Genomic DNA, 26525 nt, shown 5'->3' with positions numbered 1-26525 from the left:
CTTGAATATGAAAATATTTCATTAAATAAAAGGGAAAATTGGGTCATGTTCTAACCAAATTCTTGATGTACATTTACAGACACACACACTAGATGGCAACATTATTGCCTTTATTAAAAACTGCACTACCTCACCTTTATTGCTCTTATTTTTTGCTCTTATTTTTTAATTTTATTTAATTTTTTCTATTTTTATTTTACTTTACTGTATATCATTTAGTGTGGACGGCAAAGTAAGAATTTCATTGTGCAGGGAAAAATGCCTTCTGTCTGTGCATATGACATTAAGCACTTTGATCTTGAATCTTGAATCTTGAACAAGAACTTCCTGCCAAAGCCTCTGTTCAAGTCTGTAATACTCAGTAACCAGAAGGTGGAGCAAGCAACTTCCTTTAAACAATTTGAACCCTTTTTCCAACCATGTGGACTACATTACCAGAAAATAACTACAGAGACTCTGTCGTGGCAAAACTCGAAAATTCAAAATTAGTGGTAAATGACACCTCAAGTGTAATCACTAAAGAAGCTTCCACATCCAGGATGTTTTTAAGGGTTTTATTTTCTTGCAAGAGAGCAGTACATCAACAGATTCTCAAGTCTCCGTCCATGCAGTTCTAAACTCTTAACATGTCTAACATGATTTTATATCCTCCTGTTGCTGGGCAGAATACTCTTTAAAACCAAGTGTCACAACATCCCCATAAAACATCCTGCACAAGCATAATGAGCACATTCCATGAGTACAACTAAAATAATCATAAGCATTAAAAGTATACATGCTTGATTTTCCATCACAGACTCTTTCTGCTGCACAAGCTGAGGAGCTTCAGTCCACAGTGAGCACATTTTAACCAGAGTGGATCAGTTCTTTATTAATTAATTTATTTAAAAGGGACAGTGCATGTTAATGAACCTTACATGAACGTATCACTTGAATGTAAATATGCCAGACTGTAGCCTAAGGCTCATTTCCATCTGTTGTCAAGATCAGACATGTGCAGGAGGGCAACATAGCCAATGAAACACCGGGCTGGGGCAGCAGTCTGTCACTAAAAACACTTCTCTGCCTGGTGATGGTGCTGTGCAGAGGGTCTTTAATAACGTCCATGAAGAAGTAGTAAAAATACTGGAAGATGCAGTGTGTTAGATGGAAAAACAAACAAATGCTGCTTTTTCACAAAGCAAAATTCCTCCTAGATAAGAAATGGATCATTAATAGGCCCTCGGTTTGAATAAAATAAAAAGTGCCCAGGAGATTTGCCTCTAAAGGCCTTTAGTGCTGCTTGTGTAGATGTAAAGTCTTTTATTGTGCTAACACTGTAGGTCACTCTGATCACATTATGACCAACTTCAGCTTTCTCACCTCAATCATCAGACAGCTGAACCTTGATGACAGGTTGGTAACTGTCTGACATGGTGGCTCTGATGGTGACTCCCTCGCTTGTATAAGTCAGGCTGCCACATTTGGCTTCACTTCTAACAAACCCATTTACTTCATTGTAATACATCTCATTATAGAGATCATAGTCACACTGTTTGTTCATGTCAAACACTCCCACTGCAAACCAGTTAGAGTACAGGTTAAAGTCAAAGGGATTAGAGAACATGACGGCCATTTTTCCCCTGTTCTGTTTAGTGGAGTTCTGGTAGAGATCATAGGTGAAGACTCCAACAGATCCACTGGCTGTGTGAGGAGCTTTGATGAACAGACCTGTGCCAGAGCTGGAAACACTAATAGTAGCCGGCAAAGGCTTCTTACAGGAGCCACTGTAAGTGTAGTTCCTGTTCACAAGAACAAGAGAAAAAAATAGTCAAAGTAATTTTGATATGTTGTCTGTGTTAAGTAAGGTAATCCAGATAATTCTCTCTCCACACAGGATGTGTTTAGCTTATAGACTGGAGAAAGGGGATATCTGAAGCCTCAATATAGAAAAAACACAAAAATACCTTCCAGCAACTTTTGCTAAGACCACAACCAGAATGTTAGTGGAAGAGAACAAACACTGGTAAGATTTACAACAAAGTATGTTGTTACCTGGGGTCCATCAGCTTGTAGTCAGAGGAGTTATTCTTAATCTTGATGGTGCACTGGCGATGTGTGGTATTCACCGAGGTCCCAGCTCTTTCTCCAACAGCAGAAAGAATATCACCTAGAATCAAAGGTATTTAGGTATAAGGTAAGTATTTTTTTAATCATAAGCTAAACAAATCACACAAAGATTAATTCTAGCTGCTATTTAGTCTTTTACATTGACTGCACTTTAGTTTCAACCACAAAACTTAACTGTCCTCCTTTTTTAATTTTTTATTCCCCAGTCATTTCCAAAGTCTACTTTACCGCCAACCACCAGTGAATAAATTGGGTTCAGGCCTGATTAGCTGGTGGCCTCAGTCTGTTCCTGTTGTTACTTTACTTTACTCCCAAAAGGTAAAAAATAAATTAAAAAACTGGAGCTTCCTACCTACGTCTATATCAATGTCCATATCAATGTCCGCATCAATGTCCGCATCAATGTCCGCATCAATGTCCGCAGCAGCTTCTGACATGCAAGCACAGCAATCACTTATCCAAGTAAAAATCTCCATGACCACAGACACGTTTGTGCAAAGTTACTGCTTATGAACAGCTCAGCAATTTCTATAAAAAGAACAAAACATGTTTAAACATTTTACAAATCACAATTAAGAAAACGTTTAACCTGTGTTTTTATCCATTATCTATGTTTTTATTTATTCACACAAATTATTTATACCATCAGATTATTGATGAATTTTAAGTGGCTACATAATAATAAAGTTTGTGAACAGTCTGGTAACCATTGCATCAAGTCAAGAGAAGAAGAAAATACACAACAGTGGTTGTGATTGTAAGTAAGTGGTTGAAAATGACCACTGTGAAAATATTGTTAACCAATAATCACAGAAACAATCAGTGAAAAAGCACATATGAATATTCAGATTTAGATTAAAGCTTTTTGTATGATCCTGTTCAAACCAGGTACATATGAAGATAAAAGCCTGACTTACTTTACAGCAGTGGGATATAGATGAAGAGTCTCTGTGCGAAACCTGCAACTGCAGCATTTACTGAGTCCTCCTCCTTATATAGACACACAGCCAACACCCCACTGCTGTACATGGACACTGGAATGGAACTGATAGTGAAGTCAGTTGTTAGTGTGTTTTCCTTTCTTCCTCTTGGAGTGAATTTTTGTTTCGTTTGCCTTTTTGTTAATAAGCCCTTTTTTATTATTAATCCCTCCTCTCTCCATCACCCTTCCTGGGTCCTTAGTACACAGTTCTTTAAAATACATTCAGACAAATTAACAAACCATAGCTGCTCTGTAGACTTTTCCTCGGGTGGCTGCAGCTGCAAATGTACAACAAAATCAGATGTTTGCCAAAAAAACATTTCCTCAACAGCAGAATAAACAGGAAAAAAAAAGACTGATATTTTTTAACTAATTTTTGGAGAAATATATTGGGAGGCTAATAGATTTATTTGTATTTTGTTTAGTGAGTGAAAGAGTTGGAGCACAAGTTGTGTGTTTGAGAGGAAAGAAATTGCGTTTGTTGGTTGTTTGCAATATTTTGTTAGTGTGAACATTTTGCAAAGAGCATGTATGATTTGGGGCAGTGAGCTTCTGTTTCACTCTGTGTGTTCATACACAGGCATGGTATCACTAGTTGACATCGTCCTCCTTGTTGCACCAGTACTGTCTACATTCAAGGTGTAACACAGTCTAGTCCAACTCAAATTAGCCAGCCAGTGGACCGTCTGCCTTTCTACATCCACCCATTACTAATTCACAGCAAAGAACTTGAGTATACTGGATTTAACATCTGGGTACTGACCCACAGGGCCAACAAAATTGCTTTTCAGTGGACATCTGGGATATGCTCCAGCCCCTATTGACCCTAAACAGGACAAGCATTTACAGATAATAAATGGAAATCAGATTTATACATTATTTCTCAGTGAATTCAATATTTTTCTTCACATTTCTCGAGCACAGAATTAAAAATTCCATTTAGACATATTTAAAATGTTTAACCCTGTCTCACTCATTAATTTTTAATTCTTCAATGTCTTCTCCTATTAGCTCTTCTTGATGACTGCTTTTTGTCTGGTTTCTTCTTTGTATCTACTGACACTGGCCTCATGTTAAAATATACAAGTTTATACTTGGTTTAGAATAAGCTTTTAAATCTTGTTCCTCTACTTTGATCATCAACCCAGACATTGAAGTCTCCTGTTATGACGATGCTGTTATAATTTTCAGAGATTTGATTCAATAGCTTTTCAAATTCTTTCAGGAACTGTGTCATGTTCGGCTTTGGTGGGTGATACAAACTGATAATTAGGACAGGTTCGTCCCACTCACCATGTTTCACATTCACAGCAACAAATTCAAAGGTTTCTGTTGTGCAGGTGAAAGAGATTTGTTTAGCATATAACTCCTGTGAGAACTAGAGTTTTTTTCCCCATCGACCGAACATTGAGCAGTTCCACACTTAGTGATACATTGTCCTCTGTACTTTCTGCACCATACTCGTCCTGCTGATCACCTTCTTCCTCCTTATCCTTAATCTTTCCTTCCTAATCCTGCTTATTTCTCTCTTTATCTTTGCTTCTCCATTTCCTCCCTATCAGATGTTCAACCACATCATTTTGGTAACTTTCTTGCTCATTTCTGCTCTGCAGAGTGTGTTGACTGTTAGCCATCTCCTCCAACATCCTCCTGTGAATAGAACAATTGAACAAATATCAGCTTGAGAAACTACTGCAGAAGTTTTCCTTTTAGAGACTCTTCACATACAGGAAACATCAAACTTGGCATGATCAAAGTGTCCCCTTAGCATCCGGGTCATCCTCGTGACGCCGTCTGCGGTGTGTCTCAGTGATTAGCTAGCTTCAGTCACATTATTCTTCTCTATCAGATTTTTCCAGTGTTCATACAGCTCAGGATGTGCAAACACAGAACCAACAGCTCCTCCCACGATCTGATGATCAATACAGGATGTATTTTCATTATTACCAGTATAAAAGCACATGTAAATGTATCCAAATTGTCAGTCATGCAAACAAATCCACCACATCAATCATAAATAGCAGAACTTTATCTAAGAATGATATTGTGTGAGTTTTTCTCATCATGATCTCAGACTTGTTGTTCTGGTTCATCAGGGTATTTGAAAAACTCACCTCTGCCTTTAGTTGCTCAAACAGTAGCTGGAACAGCTGCTGAATTATTTCTAAAATCTCTTTCCTCTTCCCGTCTGGGTCGTGTGTGTCATTCATGATGTTGCTGGGTAACGAGGACTGAGTGGATCCAGCTGCTGCACACGTGGTCATGCCGACCTCAATCCTACTTGCAGCTTCCCTCAGCTGCTGTGCACAGCTCTCCCTCTGCTCCAGCCAGGAGAACATCTGCTCCAGTAGCTGTTTGGCATCGGCCATGATCTGTGTCCTGCTGATCTTCTGGGACCAACAGGAGGCTGAAAGAGAAAAGAGCTTCTTCAGAGCTTCTTGAGATACTTACTGCAAATGATTCTGTGAAACTAACGTTTGCAGCTACAAAATAGAAAAGCAAGCAACAGTCAGCACATAAGTAAAATGTTTGCGTTGCCTTAACCACAGACAGGACTCTGTAGTCCAGGGTCCGTTTTTATCAAGTGTCTCAGAATCTCTTGTAGGAATCAGTGACAACACCCCTATCCAGGTGAGAGAAGGATTAAACATCAGTCCAGGACTTTTGACTCCAGCCAACAGATCAAATGTTTAACTACTTCTCATTATGATGTTTTGGGAGCCTATTACAGTCCACAACTACAACTGCAAAGGATCCAGTCTCCAAATGAACTGAACATTAAAATGTGTTGTTTTATGTTTCACTTTCTGCTCTTTTTAAAATGAAAAGTTATTCAGCTATAGAGTGACATTCCACTTCAGACTGAACAGTACAGCAGCAAATACAGCCCGACACATGACTTTTCCTATCTTCATAGGATCTTACTGTAACCAGGGATCCATTTACCCAAACTCTATACACCCACCTGAGCACATGTGCCTTACATTTACGTTTACATTTCCTGTAACTTTTCCTTCAAGGGGTGAACCTTAAGCTTCAGTGTCTTTGTACATGCAGACTGTTAAAACTGAATCTATATGGATAAGTAAGGCGGGGCCATGTGTTTTATTAATATGAAAGTAAAATGCACAGAAAAATATTTCATTTCAAATACTGATCTTCATTAAACCTGATAAAATAAAATAAAAAGTAAAAAGGTAACAAATCCATAAATAGGTTTATGAAATATTTTTTTCAATTAAGATGGATCTTTGATTAATTGATTTAGAGCTTTGATTTTAATTATTACAAATATTAAAATTCAGATTGTACTTTTACAGTTTTTCCTCCCTCTTTGTTCCGTGGAGTCTGGTAAAGGCAGGATAAGAACAACTTTACTGCAAACAGAAAATAGTCTTACCAGGTGTCCAGGCAACAGCAGTCAGGGAGACTTTAAAGACACTTTAAAGTCGATCAACCAAATCCTAACGAAGAAACGATGGATAAAATCTGAGAGTCAAGGAGTCTCTGAGAACATAAACAATCCTGACACTGACACAGAATGGCAGAAAGGCAACAGGTGATCATGTCTTGCCAGACTGGCAAGACATGAGAAGGGGCGGGGTGATCAGGAGCTGAAATACAGGTGAGGTTAGTTAGTGACAGGGCATGACAGGGACGTCTGAAGACCAAAGAAGGACAGGAACTGAAACAGATGATTGTATGTTTACACAGTGTAGACTGGACGGGTTTAAAAGTGTCCAAAGAGATGAGTTCAAAATTTTAAACAAACACAAACCGATGTCAGAATTTTAGTTGGTGGCAGTTCTCTAGTCTGTCTCAGGGTCAACACAGAGCATCATACACAAACAGACAAACATCCACACAATTAGAGCCATCGATGACCCTATGATGCATGTGTTTGGACTGTGGGAGGAAACCATAAAAAACCCATATAAGCTCAGGGAGAACATGCAAACTCCACTCAAAAAGCTGCAGGTGGATTTGAAGCAGGGACCCTGAAGCTGTGAGGCAGTAGCTTTATGAAGAGAAAATTGGTGCATTTTATAACAAATCCTGCTGCAAATGAAACAGTGTGTAATAATGAAAACATCCGATCATATGACAGTAGTGGCTTGTGGGCCTGATGCGTGTTTACACTGAACTAACAGTGGTTTGACAGCAGTCATCCCTTATTAGTGTCCTTGCTGCCCCCACAGTGTACATGATGTGCAATATTTGACTCTTGTGCAACAATTCACAATGTGAAAAACAGTTTTTCCTCCTCTCTTCAGTTACAGTGTGACAGCTGCTGTTCGGTGCAGTTTTATTACAAACCGACCTTTTTTAACCTGACTGAAATGAAGAGGCTGCTCCACACTTTGGATGTACATGTGTCCTGTAGCTGAGAAAATGACAGTAAAGTCATTTGTTACCATAAGGTCACATCAGCCTCACTGATGCAACATTAAAGCTGCTTCTGTTCCCCACAGCTACAGGGCTAATGCACAAATATCGATAAATGAGGCTGATGTGCTCATTTCCACAGATTAATAAAACAGAACCGTGTGCTTTCATATTCCTGTCTGTGTATAATTGTAGATGTGAATCCACAAAATTGCTCTCACCGGGCTCTGGTATTTATTGTTGTTTCTCCATCACATCTCCCTCCTCCTGAAGATGTTTTGTTTTTTTTAAATGAAAACTGCCTCTGTCTGTCGTGGGATAACATTACTCTAACAGGTTTTATCCTTGAGTCACAATTCAGGCCCAGGGTTATTTATTGTTACCTCTAAAACCACTGAGTGTATCAGATCCATTCAGGTCGTTTTATCATAAGCTGCACATACATGTTACACAGCTCTACCTATGTTTATTAAACATCATCTTCATCTTTCTTATCTCCTCCATCCCTCTCTCCCTTTTGCCCAATCGACTCGCTCGCCTCCCTGCACATTCCCACCCTCCCCTCTCATCATCCCTCTTCGTCCTCCCCCTCCTCAGTCTGTCTCAGCTGTCCTTGCTGTTGCTGCTGCTGCTTCAGATGGAGGCTGCGGTATTCTGCTGAGTAGCGGTGAGCCAGCACTGGCTCACTCTGCCTACGGACGACGAGCCTGAGAGTCCGGAAGGAGGAGACTACAGAGCCCACAATCCTGCTGCTGCAGCCCAGACTGTTGCCTGGCCTGGAGGGAAGCCCCGTGGAACCCTGGGAGTCGCGGTCCTCACTAACCAGCTGGTGGTGGAGACGGAGGGTGACGTGCCATGACAACCGTCAGAGAGAAAGGTGGAGAAAGGTGAGTTTATCTGTTTGTTTACCTGCCTGATGCCTTAGCTTGTGCCTCTGTCCTCCCTGCTTATCTCTGAAGCTGCTTCTCATCATGTCCTGCCTTTATCTGTCTCCCTCCTGTCTCTGTATCATCTGCATTATCATTGGTTTCATCTGTTTTTCATCCACCATCTTTGCATGTCTTCGACTGTGTCCAACATCTTCCTCCCCCTCTGCCTCCCCCGGTGTGACGGTGCATTTTCCTGCTGGGGCTTCAGTCTCCAGGGAACGAGCTCTGCTTTGTTGTCAGTGTTTGTGTCATTACTCGTGTGTGTGTGTGTGTGTGTGTGTGTGTGTGTGTGAGCGAACTCCACCCAGTCTGAGAAGCAGAGAACAGATCAATCAAATGTGCATTGAGGTGTGAGTGTAGTTTAGAAGGAGGTGTAATGTAAAACAACAGAACACAAGAGTTTAAAATGTAACAACAACATGACGTCACATGAAATAACACTGCAGGACAGGACATGAAGCTGTGAAGAAAAAACACAACTCACAGTGTAGAAATTCACAGAGAAGAAATGGAATGATGCAAGAAGTAAAAAGACACGTGTGACACAAATGATGCACCATCATACGGCACAATGAAATCTGACAGCTTGCAACAATATTGCATGAAATTACACAAATCACAAGTCATGTGAAATTATCAGACATGTAACGTTACACAACTCTCCACACCAAGACCTAAAATGACGTGGCTAACAGGAGTCGAGTGCAACACAAATGATATGACTTTAAATGAGAACATGACACAACAGCATGACACAAAGCGACATAACACAACAGGATGTGACTCAACACAAAAAGATATGAAAGATATGAAATTAAAGAAAATTAAAAACACAACATGAATAGAACGTGACACATGATAAACAGACCAAGACAAATTGTGATAATAACAGCCACCTGGCAGTAAAAACAAGGTGTGTTAGTGTAAAGTGATGAAATTCATCTTATGAAAATGACAGGACCCAACAGCAGACACAACATTACACAGTATTACACTTCACAAGGCAGCGTGATGAGCCATGGCATGAAATCACAACACTACTCTACACAAGATAACGCAACACATCTGAACACGTGAGCTGTGACATAACGTGAAATATCAGGGAATTTACAGATACGGCATGATTTAACTAAACATGACAATGACAGTTTTACTGAGTGCAAGATGACAAAACCAATCAGGACTGAAATCTGAGACATAATTTGAAATTTTGTGACTTCGAAATTCTTCCATCACACAAAACAGCACAAAACAGGATCAAATAAGACATAACACAATAGGAAATCCTTTGCTGCACACAAAATATCTGGACACCGCATGATTCGGTCAGTGTGTGTCGCATGTCAGTGTGTAGTTCAGTTCTTTTATTTTGATATTTTGTGGTGATACCACTTTATTTGTGATGTCACTGAACAGAAAAACAGAAACGTGTTGATCCAAGCTTTTGGTTCTTGATTTTTCCCTCACTGTCTTTACTGTCTGAGTACAGGATGTCCACAGTGTCCATCTGGTTCCTGCAGGGTGAGGCAGCAGATGGCCTCTCTCTTGGGCTACCTGCCCACTTCTCCCTCTTCTTTATCTCTGAAACCTGGGTTTGTGCAGAAAACAGGTGCTCCATGCTCCATTTTCCACCTGTATTTATCCACATTTTCCATTTTGCAGCTTCAGGTCCACTTTGAAAATGCAGCTAAGACAAGACTGCAGTCTGCAGCTCAGTGGAACATGCTGTAGCTTCCTTTACATTTCATGGATCATCTCTCTGCAGCAGTTGATTTTCATGGAAACAAATTGAAATCAAAGCCTACAGTAGGAGGAAGGATCCAGTCTCTGTGTGAAGTGGGTCAGCAGGATCAGTCCTCTCCCTCGTCTCCCTCCTGACTTCCTGTCTCAGGACTCTGTCCGTCTTTATTGAACATCACTCTGCCTTCACTGCTGAATTGTTGATGAAGAGGGCAAATGCTCTGAGAGGCTTAGAGGGAGGGGGAGAGTGGAGAAAAGAGAAGGTGGGGGGGGTCTGTTTGGACTGAATCTTCTGTAAAAAACAGGACTAAGCTGCTTCACATGCTTGTGTGGGTTTCCTCCCACAGGACAAAGACATGCATGTTAGGTTAACTGGTGACTCTTAACTGACTGTAGGAGTGATTGTGAACGTGATTGGTTGTGTCTGTCCTGTGATTGGTTGCCGCTTGTAAGAGGCATTTGATGCTCTGTTCTTCAAATGTTGATACGCTGTCATCTTTTTAAATGCTCTCATTTTCTGTCTGCACAGTAACTGCTGAGCCATGTCTGCCGGCCTGGACGATACAGATAATGTGTTCGGTGAGTCACACACACGTGTTCACTTCATCCCTTTACAGTGCTGTACTTTGTTTACTGTGTTCATAGAATTATTTCTATGGAAGAAAAATCCAGAAGAGAAAACACCTGCTCAATCTCCTCATACACACCAGAACCAACAAAAACATCAAATCTGAGTTACAAACGTGTTCGCTCAGTGATCAGCAGCTTTACACACACATTGTGTTCACACCAAATACCTTCAGATAACACTGCAACATGCTATCAAACAATTCAATATGGAAAATTTGGCAGGTCAGGTGGTTGTTCCTGGAACCAACACCCCATGTGGTTTAGACCACTACAACATGCAGCCGCAGTGAGGTAAAAGGTCACTGGTGATGGGTGAGGGTGAGGTTCAGTTACACATCATAGCAAAAGACCTATTTGGGTGATGTTACCAAAAAGCATCTGACCTCCTTCTTCCCCTGTCATCGTCCAACACCAGACATGTTATAATGGTCCTTAGAGGGTTTCCCAGGAGAATCAGTCCTGGTGTCTTGGACGGGGAGGTGATAACGTTCTTAGACCATTACACCCCTTCATCTTGCAACCTCCTCTTTCACGGACACCACAGTTTACTAGACCCACTGCTGGAATAATGCAGGATCAACAGTGACCCCACCCCCCACCAACCCCATCTGGTTTCAGACATTTTAGCTGGCTTAAACAGGAAGTGATAAATGAATTTCAGAATCATTGACTTATGTGTTTTATTTGGATATTGGAAAAACAAAAAACATAAATGTGATCAGGCTTCTTCTTCTCTTGCTCCACTTGTAATATCATCTAATGTCTTTCCATCCCCCCATACATCATTTGTTTTCTCTCTGGATCATCCCCCACCCCTCTCTCCAACATCCCTCCATGCTCTGCTTCATTAAATCTGTATTTTATCTCTGGATCACCTGACTGGCTTCTTCAGCTCCTCCCCCTCTTTAAGGTTTACATCCCCCCTCCTCTCCTCTGTGTCCCCACTGGGAAATAAAGTGCTGTCTGCTCACTGTGGGGGAGGACAGAGAAGAAGAAACAGGAAGACTTTTGCTGAACATGGACTATTTCCACATTATACTTGATGATAGAAATTAAAACTAGCTTAATATTAGTAATAATTACATCACCTTAGGAAGAAATTGAAAAAATATTTGTGACATTTACAACTGAATGATATGTTTGGTGAATTTTTCTTACAACTCTACAGTTTCCTCAGGTCATACTGACCTTTGGACATTTAAGGTTCAAGGGTTCTTTTATCTTAATAAATGATCTGCTGTATTTCCAACATTTCTTCAGAAACACTAATACACAATCAGACCGTTAGACTATGTACAACTACTACACACTACTACAGACTTCTACAGAAAGTGAATACTGTCACGTGAGGCCTGATGGATCAATAACCTGCAGCTGAGGTCATCTCAGGGTCATTGCCCACAATCCTCTGCTGCTTCCATTGTCCCCAGGTCATAATTCTTTACATGTGGGGAAAAAATGTGAATCTCGCTCAGTGAGGCCTGGATGATAAAAACAGAGAAAAATGAAAAAGTCTGTTCTCCTTTCAGACCTGAACGAGGCCATTCCGGAGACCGAGCTGCTGGACAACAGCATCCAGAAGGGCAGAGCCCAGCTGTCTGTCAAAGCCCGACGGCAGCGGCCATCCAGGTCCCGTTACCGTGACAGTGTGAGCTCGACGGAGGGAGACGACATCTTCGACAGGAAGGTACGAGATTTGTTTCAGGTGGAGTTTGTTTCACTGGATCGCATCTTTATCACATTGGTGTGTTTGTGTGTTTCTAGGACAGTGCGTTACACTCTGCACGCTCACCTCTACACTTGGCCATGAGAGGATCCTCCCCCCCTCCTGATTCACTGCTGTCAGCTCGAAGCCCCGGCTTCTCGTTCGACACGTCACTGGTGAGATCAATCAGAGCTCTGGACAGGTGTTCACGTCATCGTCATCAAGATGCTGAAATGAGTAAAACCTCTGTTTCTGTTTGTTTGATTCCTCAGGTGCGTCGCTCTCCGGAGGACGGGGGTGCGTCATTACCAACTCCCCCACGAGGGCGGTACCACCAGCTGACCAATGCCACGTCACAGGAGGCTCTGGTGACACCCAACAGCTCACCCTCTAAATCCTGCCCCTCCTCCGACTGCTCACCTGTCTACATGAGAAGGAACAGGAGGCCCGACAGTGAAGGTAAACACACCTGGAAATGCATCTGTACACATTCCTGAAAACTGGCAAAAAACAGGTGGCACGAAAAAAAAGGAAACACGCCTGGACACACATGTGGTCACCTGCAGAAATCTGTAAAACAGCAAAGCTATGCACTGGAAACAAGCTACAGGTGAATACAGGACAATTACACTGCAAACATCTCTCTCTTCATGGTGTTGATGCTATTCAGCCCATGAACAGTGTGAGCTGTGGAACTTATACTTATCTGTTACTGATTATTTCGTGTGTGTGTGTGTGTGTGTCTCAGTTTTGGTATCTGACATGAGCCAGGACACAAGTCCAGCTGATCCCAGCAGTCCTGTCGTCTTCGACAAGAAAACCAAGAGACGGTTCCTGGACCTTGGGTGAGACAAAAGGCAGTAACAGAATATATATACAGACTGTAAATAGAGTGACTTACAGGATATTGACTTTATCTTCATTTGCACATTGCGTTTTGGTTCTTCATGCAGAAAATTATTTTCCATTGGAGCATAGATAGTTCAGAGATAAAGGTTCAGCTGTTCATACATGTACAAATGCAAATGTGTTCATTTATTTAGGTTAAATATGTTAAAACTGTCAGTAATAATGTCTGTGTGTCTCTCAGGGTGACTCTGAGGCGTTCGTACATCAGGGTGAGGAAAGATAAATCCAACAGGCTCTCTGTGGGCAGCAGGTGGGTCCATCACATTCAAAACTTCCAATGAAAAGGAAACATTTAACATAAACATATCTCGCTTTGTCCTCTGTCCTCAGAGAGCCATCTGAGAGCCCGTCTCGCTCTTCCGGATCCTTCGTCCCTTTTTCTTGGTTCACTGAAGGACGAGGGTCATTCTCCTCCTCTGGGACTCCCCCCTGTTCCCCTAAAATTCCTTCCTTGGGCTCCCCAAGACCCCGAAAGTCCCACTCCCAGGTACAGAACAAACTCGTCTCTTCTGCCATGTTTAGAACAGTGGTTATTACAGTAACCTCGGTGCTCTGCCTCCACGTTATGGCCGAGTTACCAGGAGTTGTCTTTTTCCAGTATGAAAGAAGTCCTTAAAACAAGTCCTGCTGAAACTAACTCAAAGATTCTTCACTTGATTCTGGTTGTAGAATATTGACATGAACAGAAAGGGAGCAGCCAGTCAGAAAGCAGCACTTCCCGTTGCAATAGCGAATAATGGTCCAGTTCACACAGTGTATCAGTTTGCAGTGGGTGTGTATCTCTGCATTGATTATCTGATTTACTCATCTTTGCCTACGCATTCATCCTACATGCTTTTACCTGTGCACACACACACACACACACACACACACACACACACACACACACGGTGCATTTCTTAACACTAACCTAAAACTGACTAATCTGATCACTGTAACCAATTTCCTAAAATAATAATCTCACACTGTTTCTACAGGATATTGCAAGATATTTATCACCAACCACAAAACAAACCACAGCTTTGTGTGTGTGCGTGTGTGTGTGTGCATGCATGTGTGTGTGCGTAAATTAACACACTTTCGGCTTCCAGTTCTTCTCCTTTATGGTTTCTGCCCATGTTATCTCTGCACTTTATGTGTCTCTTAGAGGAAGCAGCTCTAGGTCCATTAAAGCTCCATCACAGAGCTGCCTAATGGCTCTAACAGCTATTATAACATTATGTGTGGGAGGAAGTGATGCTCTCACTGTGTGGTACCAAAATCTGAGTGATACCTGGTGTCGATATTAATGAGTTAGAGTGGTTAGCACTGCAGTCTCACAGCTAGAAGGTCCCCAGTTCAAATCCCCAGGCCTACCATGGCCTTTCTGTGTGGAGTTTGCATGCTCTCTGTTCTCCTTCTCTCCGTGGACCTCGAGACAGACTGGAGATCTGTTCAGGGTGAACCCCACCTCTCGCCCTGACTTCTTTAATCCCTTTCAGTAGTCTTTCTAGGACTCCTTGATCGAAGGCTTAACAATCAGCCAAATCCTTCCTTTCAGTATACTGGCATAGGCTTTTCCAGGGGCACTGAGCAGTGTGATACCACGATAACTGGAGCACATCCTCCAGTCCCCTTTTTTAAATATGGGAACCACCATTCATAAATGTTAGCTTCAGGAATTCCTCACCCTCTTCCTTCCACCGTCCAATAATGTTGTCTGTCCAGGTCTGCAGTTCTCCTCCCCTAAGTACAAGGTCTTTCCAAGCTGTCTTACTGTTTGGCAGGCTATGGGAAGTCCTTCTTCATAGCCTCTCTAAAAGGGCAGCCCTAACACAGCGGTCAGCAGCAGGTCTAACACAGACTAACACAGCGGCCAGGGACTTATGAATATCCATACTCCTGCCCAGTGTGTCTTAATTTGGGCTACTCCACAAAAAGCAACTCCTCTCTACTACCTTGGTTCTACAGCCAGGGCTTTACAGCCAGTGCATACAGGTAAGCTAAATTATATCTAATTGGTACCGCTGAACCTCTCCAGCAGAGAGTTGACTTTCCATGGGCCTATATCTAGCTTACAAAGTTTGGGATCAGTACATGGGATGCCTGGCTTGCATCCCACCCCACCCTGATTCCTGTTCCTGAAGGTGTTGGGCTCAAAGGGTGGTGCCTACATGCAGTTTTTTCAGGCTGTGCCTGACTGGGCTCTATGGATGAAGGTCTACCAGCCACCAGACATTCTCCAGCAAGGTCCTCTCCTAGGTCTGGCTCTAGGATGCTGCATTGTGCCTAATATGGGCGAGGTGTCACATTCCCAAATTGCCATATTCATCAAGGATCTGTGAATTGCACTTAGTTCGGCCCCTCCCCTGGGACCACTTTGCCTTAGGAGACCCTACCAGGGGCTGTTGCCCCAAACAACCCAGCTCCCAGGATCACTGGGACACATAAACCTCTCCACCACACTAAGGTGGTGATTCTCAGAGGGGAGAACATGTAAACACACAGAAAATAAAAAAGTAAAACATTAAACTGTAAAAAAAATCAGATTAAAATGACAATAAAAAAATCTTTAATTTGCGCTTCAAAGTCAATGAATTTTTCTAAACAAATGTTTCCAGCCTGGGATAGTTTGGTCTTATGTTGCATGTTTGGCCCAGTTTACCTGCCTGCAGATCTGTTTTAAAAACTTATTTATATGTGAGTGACACATTTTAAAAGATTTACATCTTTAGTAGAAGCCACTGGGTTCATGTCACTACTTTCGTGTAAAATTAGAACTGACACGTGTTGGTTTGGATCTGCATGAGATATAAAAAAATAAATAAAATAAACAATACAATACAATAAATAAAACCAGATTTATTTTTTTTTTACATTTAGCTGCAAGTTAAACCTTACAGGTAGAACTAATTGTAACAACCAGCACTGAAGATAATTCACCTTTTCTTAAGACCTTGTTTCTCTGTCATGAAGGAGTCGGCTCTCAGTGAGGAGTTCTCCCCTCCTCACACTTCTTCCTCCACCTCTCCTCCTGTGGACTCCTCCTCCAGATCCTCCCATCCGTACCACACCCTGTCCCAGTCCTCCGATGAGGTAACGCACACTGATTCACACACTGATGGATGGGAGACGAGACAGATGATAGTAAAGAACAGAAGAAAGATGGGATGGGGAGGGGGGTAGATAAATGCACCAGCAGTGTTTACATACCTATGTACAGGTCTCAGGTAACTAAACAGTGGAGTTCTCATAGTGATAACCCCCCTCCCCCCTCTCCAGCCCTGTGATGAGCCAACCTGCCTTGTGTCCTCGTGGACGACCCAGCAGGTCTGTCAGTGGCTCCGAGGACTCAACATGGATCAGTATGTCCCAGAATTTACCGCGAAAGACGTGGACGGGGAGCAGCTTCTGCAGCTGGATGGCAACAAGCTGAAGGTGAGGAGGAGGAGTATTTTGTGCTATTTGTACTCCACTACACCTGACAGTGAAATACTTTAACAGCTGCATTTTTCTTTAACACGTGATATTAATTACGATTCATTGGTGGATGTGTTGATCCTCAAATGAACCAGTTAATATCAGGTCCACTCAAAAAGTTGCATTAATTAAAGTCTGGCTTCCTAATGTTTCGAAAAGTTACTTTATTTCTGCCCCCCAGAAAAGGGGAAAAAGTGTTGAACACTTCAGTCTCTGTCTGGTTGCAGGGACTGGGCGTCCTCAGTTCGTCCGACCGCAGCGCTCTGAAGCGCCGCATTAAAGAAATTCAAAGTGCAGCAGAGAAGGAGAAAAAAGCTCTGGACAAACTGGAGAAACAGAAAGAGAAACAGCGGAGGAAAGACCAGGAGCAGCGTAGGAACTGAAGACCTGCACCTCCACCAGAGGGAGATGGGGGACAGAGAGAGGGACGAAAGGAGGACAGATGCTGGAGAGCTGCAGGAGAGAATGTTCCAAACCACCAATGGTCTCTGCAGAAAATCTGGGAATGTCAGATCCAACTGTTTTCCAAGCATGGAAAACTCCTGGAGCATGATGAACATCGACAATACGAAAGAAAAGCAGCTGAAGCTGATTTGAAGGAGAAAAGATTAAATGAAAAAATAAAAGATGAAATGAAGACAAAGTTTGACATCATTCAGGCTCTTTTAACTTTATTCTTACGGTGGCTGATGAGGACAAATCCTGCTGTGAAACTAATTGCAACCATTTTTTTCCACACAGACTTTTTAATTTCTCCAATAATTTGTTTCTGAAGTGATCGAAATCACGCAGCATTTTAACCATTTTATGACCGGAAAGTGATGAAATTCATTCAACTATCTCAAATCGGTGGTAAACGTCTTTGATACATTTGTGTTAGCGGCCAAATTAACACTGGGTGCATTTTGTCTCTGAGGCCACCGTAATTTCTAGAAGAAATCTTTAAAAGTACACAGGAGATGTGTCAAGGTGCGTTCAAGAGACGTTCGACACTGTGGGCAGGTGTGAAGAATCTAAAACATGTCGGACTTTTTAAGAAGTTTAAAAACTGTCAGAATAATCTAGTGAATATTTCCTGTTGTAACTGTGAAGACGTTTAAAGCTCTTTCAAACCTGTCTGTCGTTTCTTTGTCATCCACCCTCACATCTCCAGACCAGTTCTTCGAATTAAATCCACATTTTCCTCATTGAGAGGAGAAAATGCACAACAACAATGGTGGATATAAAGGAATATGCCAACACATTGGTCATGAAATTTGGAAAAATGAAATGTACATCGAATTGAGTTTAGGACATAATTAGTGACAAGAGATTACATCCAGAAACCTTACAGAAGCTGCGTCAGCTCACATGTGGCACTCGAAGGAACCACAAAGATAACAGTTAATGAGCACGTAACGTTAGCGCTGCACGTTCTGTGGAAGACAAAGCAAAGATCTGGGACCATGAACCAACTGTAACCAGCAGCATTAACTTAGCACTGTCACAAACCACAGATGGTTTATAACTAGTTCTAATCGAGGATACTTGTGATCGGATAGGATAATTAAACACTGGACAGGTGTTGGTAAGAACACGGTTTCTTTCAAGCACTGATTCGCTAAGCTGTCAGCCCACACTGATTTGACGTGGTAAATAGGCTGAAAAGCCAGTGATGACGACAGTCGGATACAGTCCAACGGCTTTTATCGACTTTATGTCTCGCACACTTAAGACCCTGAAATCAAATAAAGAAAAAATAACTTTAATGGGAAAAAATGGAAGGAAACAAAACCTAAAGTTGAAAGAGATGCGGGTGTTTTCAGAAAAGAACTCACTGAGACTGAAACCTGGTAGCAGGTTCAGACCCTGCTGTCGTCCGTCACTTACAAAGAGAAGGTCAGGGAAAATAAATGAGTTTAGATTTATAAACCTCTATAGCACCTATAAGTCTGACCTGACAAGATGGAGTCTAGGGTCAAACTATTCTGATCGTGGGTCAAAATGTGTGGACATTGAACAGACAAATGTAAAAACCACTTTTTTGTGAGGAGGAAGTGTTAAAAGGAATTTTTCGAAATTTAAATGATCATTTCAGGTTTTACTTTCTGTTTAATCAGTGACACAGATTTTGTCCTGAATTCAATTAAAACACAGTAAAAACATGTTCCAACACGTGTGGCCGAAGCGTGACTCAGTTATGAAGCAACGCTGCTCTGACATAATCAGCAACATTGCTCAACATAAGAAAGTTTTCACTTCCTGTTGTAAATCAACAACTCGCTCTCTCTCCTGTTTGTTTTAAAGCTCACTCGTCCAGCACAATAATTAAAAAATACATGCAACACTTTCACTTGTCACATTCACACATGGGGCAGCTGTAGCTCAGTTGGTGAAGCAGTTGTCCACAGACCACAGGGTCAGTGGTTCGAACTCCGGTCTCGGTTACACTTCAAAGTGTCCATGGGCAAGACACTGAACTGGGTCAGGTCAGGTGAGCAGCTTATGTGAGTGTGTGTAAAGGGGTCAATGGGCTTTGGATAGTGGCCATTTACCATTTACACACATAGATGAAAAGGTCAGATGGTTTGAGCTCAGTTAAAAACCTGTGAAATAATCCCAAAGAGGCAACGGACAACACAAGGCTCAAAAACCATTTACCTCTCAGTACTTTTTTATTCTTATCTCTCAAATAAAATCATGAAATGACAAGTCATAAAACAAAAACAGTAAATACATAAATATGTTCATAAATATGTTCATAAATATTAGTAATAAATAAAAATACAATAAACACCATGATACAAAAATACAAACTGAACTGATAAACTTTCTGTAAACATTTAAAAACAAATTAAAACATTCACACAAAGTTTCCCTGAGCAGCACCACTTCCTGTTGCTGTTTCACAGTAAAAGCCGCCATTTCTTCGTAAAATTAGGGCTTATTATTGTGAATTTAAAACAGCTGGAAGCAATTCTTTGAAACTCTTTGAAGTAAAATATGAAGTCGACTATAAACCATGAAATTTGGATCATTTTCATTATTGATTAGGCTATGATTATTAGTTCCATTGTCTCTACTAAAATCTAATTTTTTTGTCTAAAAAGAATCAATCAGTCCACAGCAGAGTAATTATCGTAAACTGAAACGAACCAGGTAGAAAGATGAAGCAGGCGGACATCAGCCATCAAACACCAAATGTGCTTGAAAAGTGGACGACTGGATTTCCAAATAAATAATCTACTGACTGAGACTGTCAACATTTAGTAAATCGGGTTACGCAGTGATAACGTGATCAAAACTCTGCAGACTGTGCACGTGCATTATTCCAACTGTGGCTGTGCTGAATATGTGAAGGGCAACTCAGCCTGTTCTGAACATTTGTACGAAATTGGCCGATAAGTAATGCTTGTGCATAATGTGGCCTGAAGTAAACATATTCAGAGGTTTTGCCTTTTTGAAGCAACCCTGTTATTTGTCCGTAAAGTTTAGTGTTGAGACGTTCTCCTCATGATCAGGAGATTCATTTTTCATCATAGTGGTCCTTGATGACTTTAATCCGCAGCTAAAATTAATAAAACTATAACAACAAAACTGTGAAAGTAACTAATTTAAAATTGATATGATAATAGCATATGATAATATTTGTCCTTCTACTACTATTAATTTATCGTCCTAATTGCTGAGTTCATATTCTGGCAGCTAATTTCCCGATTTTTTTTAAAAGTCTTTTAATTTTGTTTGAAAACTGCTCGGTTTGCGAAACACACGTGTCTTTGTCCTCTGAGTTGAGAAGTTAAATAAACTGTGACTGCAGCCAAAGGAGTCGTTGAGCTTTGAAGTGAACGTTACAGAATCCAGTTTGAGCCAAACATCAGCAGGCTGGCAACTCCTTAATATAAAATAAGCAGCTTGTTTTTTCTGTTCACTCCTCAAACATTTGACAGTTTGTCTTCATGGATTTTTCCCAACTCGGCAGAATTTGAGAGAAACTTGGCACATTTTGCAAAAGGTGAAATGAACAGCAACAGCAAGTTCAGGCCTGCAGATTGTCACATCAATCATTCCTGTTTTTGAACACATTTGTCCTCCAGCTGCAAATACATTCCTGCTGCCTGTTTTCCAGAAGAAACAAGAAGCTCTGATCCTCCGGCTGATAGCGTATGGACATGCAGCGACACAGAAACACGAGCTGATGAGTCTCAGATGCTGAGGAGGGAATGTTCAAAGTCAACTGGCACAAAAACGCGGTGTTTAGAGATGTCTGATGGGGGGTGGCAGTGGGGGGGTTGAAATGTAGCCCTTAGTAGGTCAACATAAGTGATCTGTGATAACCTTACGACGCCTCAGGTTGTTTCACAGGGGTCCGAGTTTTCCAGTGTCTCCCTGAATGCAGCGCTGAGCGGTCCCCTTTGGCTGGGGATTAGCGCCCACCTGTAGCTTAGGACGTGTTGGTTGCGATGTTCCTCAGGCTGCGGATCATGTCGTGACAGAAGGACCGGAGCTGCGATAGCGTCAGGTGAACTGCCACTTGGACCTTGTAGTCGTCCTGGAGTCGAGCAGCCAGATCTGACACAGAGCTCTGATCCGAGCTGTCGGTGCCACTGAGCTTAGCCACCTCCTTCATCTGAAAGAAACCTTCACCTGTTAGCAGCCAATCACAGCTCAGCTCCTCAGTGATTTCAACTCAGGTGTGTGTGTGTTACCTTGTTGATGTGCAGATGCAGGTCTCTGAGCTCAGCCTTTAGGTCGCTTAGTCCACTCAGTCGCTCCGACAGAACTCCCAGAATCCCCTTATACAGCTGGCTGCCAGCCAACATGCGACCCACACACATGTCCTACAGGGGGAACACACACACACACACATACATCAGCACAACTGTAGTCAGTGCAGGGGGGGGGGACAACATGGAGCACTGTCCAATCTCTTTAAGAACTGTACCAGTGTGAAGTGTTCAGACAGAGGTTTGATGACAGGGGAGGCAGAGATGCCCAGTGACATCACCATCATCTGCAGGTTTGCAGTCTGACTGGAGGAATCAAGGGTCAGACCCTAAGGAGCACAGGAAGCAGTTTTTTAACACATGAAGACGAAGAAGAACACAGGCAGCAGAGGCAGCCAATCAGATGTGTTGTTCACCTGGATGTTTACGGTGGCAGCGTGCACAGTCGGGAGGTCCGTCAGGATTTTCTCCACCAGTGCCTTTGTTCGCTCGACAGCCTCTCTGAAGGCCAGTGGTGGGGGGGCAGTCGGGGCCGATTGAACCAGGACTGCGAAAAGGAAGCAGTGCAGCAGAGCAACGACTGGAGGGGAAACAAACAGCTGGTTATTGTTTGAAATGTGATAAAATACTAAGCTCTCAGGGTTTCAAACCAAAAATTTAATGAAAGTCAGGACGTTAGTAATAAAACAAATCATTTGATTTGGTTCTGCTACTGCATCAAAATCCATTTATTAACAATTTGCAGATGGATCATTGGGAGACGGGCTTACTACAAACAACCACAGGTACAGCACTGTTTTAGTGTCACAAAAAAGTATATCAATAAATTCAGAGAATGGAATTAAAAAATAAACCCAAATAAATATTAACAGGAACAGTGTTCATACGGTTTAATCACAACTGTATAATCCCACCATGAGCACATTAATGTCAATAAAGTTAAACGATTGGCTGTATTTAGGTATCTTCACATTAATCTGAGTTCAAATTCACTTAAGTTTATAACATGGCAATAAAATTCTGTCTTAACATGGCTCTGAACAATTTCGTGTAGAATATTTATTATTCAGACTGAGATAAAAGCTCAATACAGACTTGATATTTGTTGCAATTGATGAAGTCAATATTCAAGAGTCTGCAGAGTGATTTTAATGTTCTACAGAAGTTAAACTGATCATTTCAAATGTAATAACATAATGGAAACAGAAAACCAACTCACCAAAATAAAACTCTAATCTGTAGTTTAACACATTTAAATTATTTTAATAAATATATACAAATATAAGCTTCACTGTCTGTATATATTTATTAAAATAATTTAAATGTGTTAAACTACAGATTAGAGCTGAAACAATAGATTAACCACATTACTGACACAACTCTCAATAAAAATATATACAAATATAAGCTTCACTGCTAATGCAAGGGGACACAAGCCAGTGCCTTCTTGCACCAGTCTCAAGTCTGGCATCCGACGTAAAACACATGCCAAATTATAAATGCTAATCATGAAAAGATAAGCTTCACTGTCTGCTGATCTATAATGAAAATCCTTCCTTTCTGCTCTAGTCGGAAGTTTAACAGATGCAAAGCTTCAGCCTGGTTCTAACATCTGGCACTAACTGGCCTCCATACAAAACCACTTCTGGCACTAATGAGTCTCCATACAGCTGTGCAGCGGTGAGGGGCTGTGCAGGTCCATACTGTCCCATTGCACAGAAAAGTGGCTTCTGGCAGTTTTCTGTTCGGATCATAGCTGGACTGTCCCTCACCAACAGAAAATAGTTGGGTCTTACCGATCCCAGCGTTCATGTCTGTCAAGGTGGTTGTCTGTCTCTCGGTGTAGGTGTCGGTGTCTGTCCGCCGGTAAACTCTGCTTCAGCTTCCATTTGCAGCGCCTTGGACCTTTTATCCGGACACTGTCTCCCATGTGGGGTTTTCCACTGACGGGAACCGATGCGCCGTCACTCACTCACCGCGGCGTCATCCGATAAATCCCAAAGTGGCGAAGCTCGCTGCGTCACGCTGTGGGAGGTTGAACAGGCGGGATTCTGGCTCTTACCTGGATCGCAAAAAACCACGTGACTCTACACCTGTAGGTTTAAGCAGTAGAAGTAAGCAGTAATGTAAAGGGGAGATTATTACTGATGAAAAGCAGTGGTTAAAAAGTACGTTTACTCAAATACATTTCCAGTTTGGAGAAGTTCAGTTGTTCTACTTTTACTTATTGCATCTCAGATAGAAAATGGTTGTCTTTACTGTATTAGATTCGATTTTTACAGTTTTATTTACTTTGCAGACTCTTTTTAATAAAACTAAAAGTAATCAATAAATAAATCATAAAGTCATTTGTAATAAAAACAGATTAACCTATTTAGCAGTTTATAAAAATAATTACATTTACTTCCATCATTACCAGCTGCAGCATTAAAATGAAGAACATGATTTAAATAATTTGGAAATGTGTCATTCTTCCCAATTTGTACTTATGCTAAACTTATTCCAGGAATTTTCTACGTTAAGTGTAGAATTTCTGCAGAATTTCAGTTTGATTCATGAGAAGAATAAAAAAAGATCCAAATATTCAAAGTTCATGAAGTGACCTTTACTGAATGACCAGTCAAAGTTTGCAAGAAATTACTGATATTAAAACGTGAAGAGTCACTAACTTCACAGATGAAATGTGGTAAAAATTTTGTTTCTCTAAATGACTAAATGTCCTTTTGTTAAGCTTTTTTCTGTTTGTTCACATTAGGGCAGCAGCACTCAGGATGCTGGATGAATAAAAGTTTAAATATGAAACATATTTACTTTGACGTTTCATTAGATTTGTCATTTATTTATTGACAGTTCATGTTTTGTGTTTTAAAGGCTTTACATGTGTGTGGTAACATGTGTGCACGATAAAGTTAAGACTGTTATTGCCACGTTACGTCACAAAATATCACAATTACTGGAAAAGGAAGAAACACGACTGGTTCCCATCAAGTCCTGTGAGACCAGTACAACACCAGAATCGTTTAATTATTATTATTATATTACAATTGTTATATTATTTCATTAATTGTCAGTCATTGATGCTTCAGCTGCCTTTCACTGTTCTACTTAATAGTTTCTCAGTATTTCAACTTTTATAACATTTTTCAGATCATATTTTTATAAAATAAATTTTTATGTAAAATGTTTTCTGTTATGTGCAGCTGCAGGAAAAATATTCAGTATTGTATATTTGAAATATAAGAGGTAGTTATTAAGAAGAAGAGAAATTCAAGTTTAACTTAAGAAGAAAATTACTTATGCTCTCATTATGTTTTTAGGACAATATAAAAGACTCAAAATCTAGATGAAATATTTACAAACTAAACAGTTTTGAGTTTATGCAGCTGCTGATTTTCAGGTTCACGATGTATTTATGTCTTATCAGATTTTTTTGCAACATCGTTTCTGACTAATGACCCCTTGTTACACAGCATCTGCAGCATCAAGAGCATTATTAAATGTTTTAATTCTTTGTAAAGAGGCTCACATTAAGGAGGGCAGATGGAGAATACATATTAAACCATAGACTGAGAAATTAATAAAAGCAAGAATTTCTTTTGTTTGTTTAGCAAAATTAATTTTTTATTTTAGATTTGTTTTGTATAGTTGAGTAAGAGACTAGGAAGATTTACAATGATTCTATACTTTCTTTGACAAGGAAACGCTGACTGTAGATCCTTACCTGGAATCTCCACTCCTATGTGTCAGAGTATCACCGGTTCGAGGTGAGTCATGGAGGAGAGTTTGGATTACAATAGGAAAGAGGGATATTTTATTCTACAGGTGAAGTCTTTACACAAGGCTCTGTACTAACCCAGGAAGAAGAGGATCAGTTCTATCTTCAAAGAAAAGTGAAATAGATTAAAAACTCTTACACATAAAAACACATAAACTTATCAGGCATAACATTATGATCACCTGTGCAATTTAGTACTATACCATAACAGCAGCTCTTCAATGAATTCTACTTTTACAAGGTTAACATTTCTCAGTTTCTAGGTTGAAATTGTCAGAAAGGTGACAATTGTAACTTTACTTTAAGTATCAGTAAATTTATTAAATCGTATGGTCCATCTGCAGTAGTTTATCACAGGTTACACAGAATCGGATTATCAAACTACTTCCAAAATGAATGATCCATATTAAACCTTTGTGCTTCAGAATGAAGGATTCAACTTGTTAATCGTTTTACACATGCTAAAATCTATTTGCTGTCACAAGTGTTTCAAAGAAATCAGTGACTATAAGCACATGTGAAAGGGTAGAGAAATTAGGTTGGATCATATAAATACAAATTTATTTTTTTAAATTGCAATGTCTAATATTTTTAGATATTTTATTTTTCATTTGCTTAGATTCTATTATATTACAGTATATTTGTATCATTGATTTGTTCTTTTTATTTCAGTCTGTAGGTGTGTAATAATGTATTTGTTGTTTAAAAGCTGGACTTTTATATTTTCTTTCTGGTGGAGTTTTGTTGACATCATCTTTGTGCGATTTCATATTGACTATAAAAGGATGTGTGTGTTTTGTGGGGTGTGGGGGGGGGATGTGGTTAATTATTCACCACTTCCTCCTTTTGTGTAATCAGGTTGGAGTGTTTCTCTTTTAAGAAATCGTGGAAGAAAGTGAGTCAGAAGCATTTTTATTTCCTTGTCCTGTTTTCTGTCATAATGAATTCTGAAGGTTTATCTTCTAAGAGGTTTGTATAATAGAGAACATTTCCCAACATTACAGACACATTCCTCTCTAATCTCTGATCCACACGAGCCTCATTCACTACATGTTCACTGAGCTGGTAAGAAGCATTTCAAGAACTCACGTTCCCCTCAGTGATGGCAGCTCCCTGACCTAATGCAGCAAAGCATCTCCATCTTCACACTTCAAAGGAGGTATGGGGTTCTTCTGGATGCTGTATATGATTTCTA

General features: G+C 40.8%; 3 protein-coding genes across 13 annotated transcripts; 1 reads left to right on the top strand and 2 right to left on the bottom strand.

Moving 5' to 3' along the window:
* Positions 1–546: 546 nt before the first annotated feature.
* LOC137099798 (DELTA-sagatoxin-Srs1a-like) lies at positions 547–7912 on the bottom strand. 10 transcript variants are annotated; one of them, XM_067477071.1, is made up of 9 exons: positions 6492–7621; positions 5206–5498; positions 4820–5003; positions 3855–4741; positions 3332–3369; positions 3027–3154; positions 2462–2637; positions 2035–2149; positions 547–1781 (listed from the first exon to the last, which is right to left on the bottom strand). In XM_067477071.1, exons 7-9 carry the CDS (start codon positions 2583–2585, stop codon positions 1364–1366), a joined length of 657 nt encoding a protein of 218 aa, XP_067333172.1. In that variant the 5' UTR covers positions 2586–2637; positions 3027–3154; positions 3332–3369; positions 3855–4741; positions 4820–5003; positions 5206–5498; positions 6492–7621; the 3' UTR covers positions 547–1363. The 10 variants fall into 10 exon arrangements, with proteins under 10 accessions (XP_067333172.1, XP_067333174.1, XP_067333169.1 ...); XM_067477073.1 differs by having other exon boundaries at positions 4385–4741; XM_067477068.1 differs by having other exon boundaries at positions 3332–4741.
* Positions 7913–8104: 192 nt separating this feature from the next.
* On the top strand, positions 8105–17965 carry samd14 (sterile alpha motif domain containing 14). Of its 2 annotated transcripts, XM_067477056.1 has the most exons (11): positions 8119–8364; positions 10676–10725; positions 12306–12463; positions 12541–12657; positions 12754–12940; positions 13230–13326; positions 13572–13640; positions 13721–13877; positions 16346–16465; positions 16652–16807; positions 17077–17965. In XM_067477056.1, the coding sequence occupies exons 2-11, from the start codon at positions 10689–10691 to the stop codon at positions 17230–17232; spliced, it is 1254 nt and encodes a 417-aa protein (XP_067333157.1). In that variant the 5' UTR covers positions 8119–8364; positions 10676–10688; the 3' UTR covers positions 17233–17965. The 2 variants fall into 2 exon arrangements, with proteins under 2 accessions (XP_067333158.1, XP_067333157.1); XM_067477057.1 differs by lacking the exon at positions 16346–16465 and having other exon boundaries at positions 8105–8364.
* Positions 17966–19561: 1596 nt separating this feature from the next.
* csf3b (colony stimulating factor 3 (granulocyte) b) lies at positions 19562–24606 on the bottom strand. The gene is made up of 5 exons (XM_067477080.1): positions 23352–24606; positions 21972–22135; positions 21774–21884; positions 21538–21669; positions 19562–21458 (listed from the first exon to the last, which is right to left on the bottom strand). The coding sequence occupies exons 1-5, from the start codon at positions 23365–23367 to the stop codon at positions 21273–21275; spliced, it is 609 nt and encodes a 202-aa protein (XP_067333181.1). The 5' UTR covers positions 23368–24606; the 3' UTR covers positions 19562–21272.
* Between the last annotated feature and the right edge of the window lie 1919 nt (positions 24607–26525).

Source organism: Channa argus, chromosome 15 (genome assembly GCF_033026475.1).
Source record: "Channa argus isolate prfri chromosome 15, Channa argus male v1.0, whole genome shotgun sequence".
NCBI classification, from domain to species: domain Eukaryota; kingdom Metazoa; phylum Chordata; class Actinopteri; order Anabantiformes; family Channidae; genus Channa; species Channa argus.
Note: the sequence above shows the minus strand (reverse complement) of the source record. Positions and strands in the feature narration are given on the sequence as shown.

Bases quoted from the DNA above. Each gene is read 5' to 3' on its own strand.
- csf3b (XM_067477080.1), bottom strand. The intron at 21,885-21,971 runs GTGAACAACACA...TGTGCTCCTTAG, and splicing joins CTGCCACCGTAAACATCCAG to GGTCTGACCCTTGATTCCTC. The intron at 21,670-21,773 runs GTACAGTTCTTA...TTCCCCCTGTAG, and splicing joins TGTCTGAACACTTCACACTG to GACATGTGTGTGGGTCGCAT.
- samd14 (XM_067477056.1), top strand. From the start codon at position 10,689: ATGTCTGCCGGCCTGGACGATACAGATAATGTGTTCG. The intron at 12,941-13,229 runs GTAAACACACCT...TGTGTGTCTCAG, and splicing joins CAGGAGGCCCGACAGTGAAG to TTTTGGTATCTGACATGAGC. The intron at 16,466-16,651 runs GTAACGCACACT...CCCCCTCTCCAG, and splicing joins TGTCCCAGTCCTCCGATGAG to CCCTGTGATGAGCCAACCTG.
- LOC137099798 (XM_067477069.1), bottom strand. From the start codon at position 2,585: ATGGAGATTTTTACTTGGATAAGTGATTGCTGTGCTTGCATGTCAGAA. The intron at 2,150-2,461 runs GTAGGAAGCTCC...CTTTGATTCTAG, and splicing joins GGACATTGATATAGACGTAG to GTGATATTCTTTCTGCTGTT. The intron at 1,782-2,034 runs GTAACAACATAC...TCTTGTGAACAG, and splicing joins TACAAGCTGATGGACCCCAG to GAACTACACTTACAGTGGCT.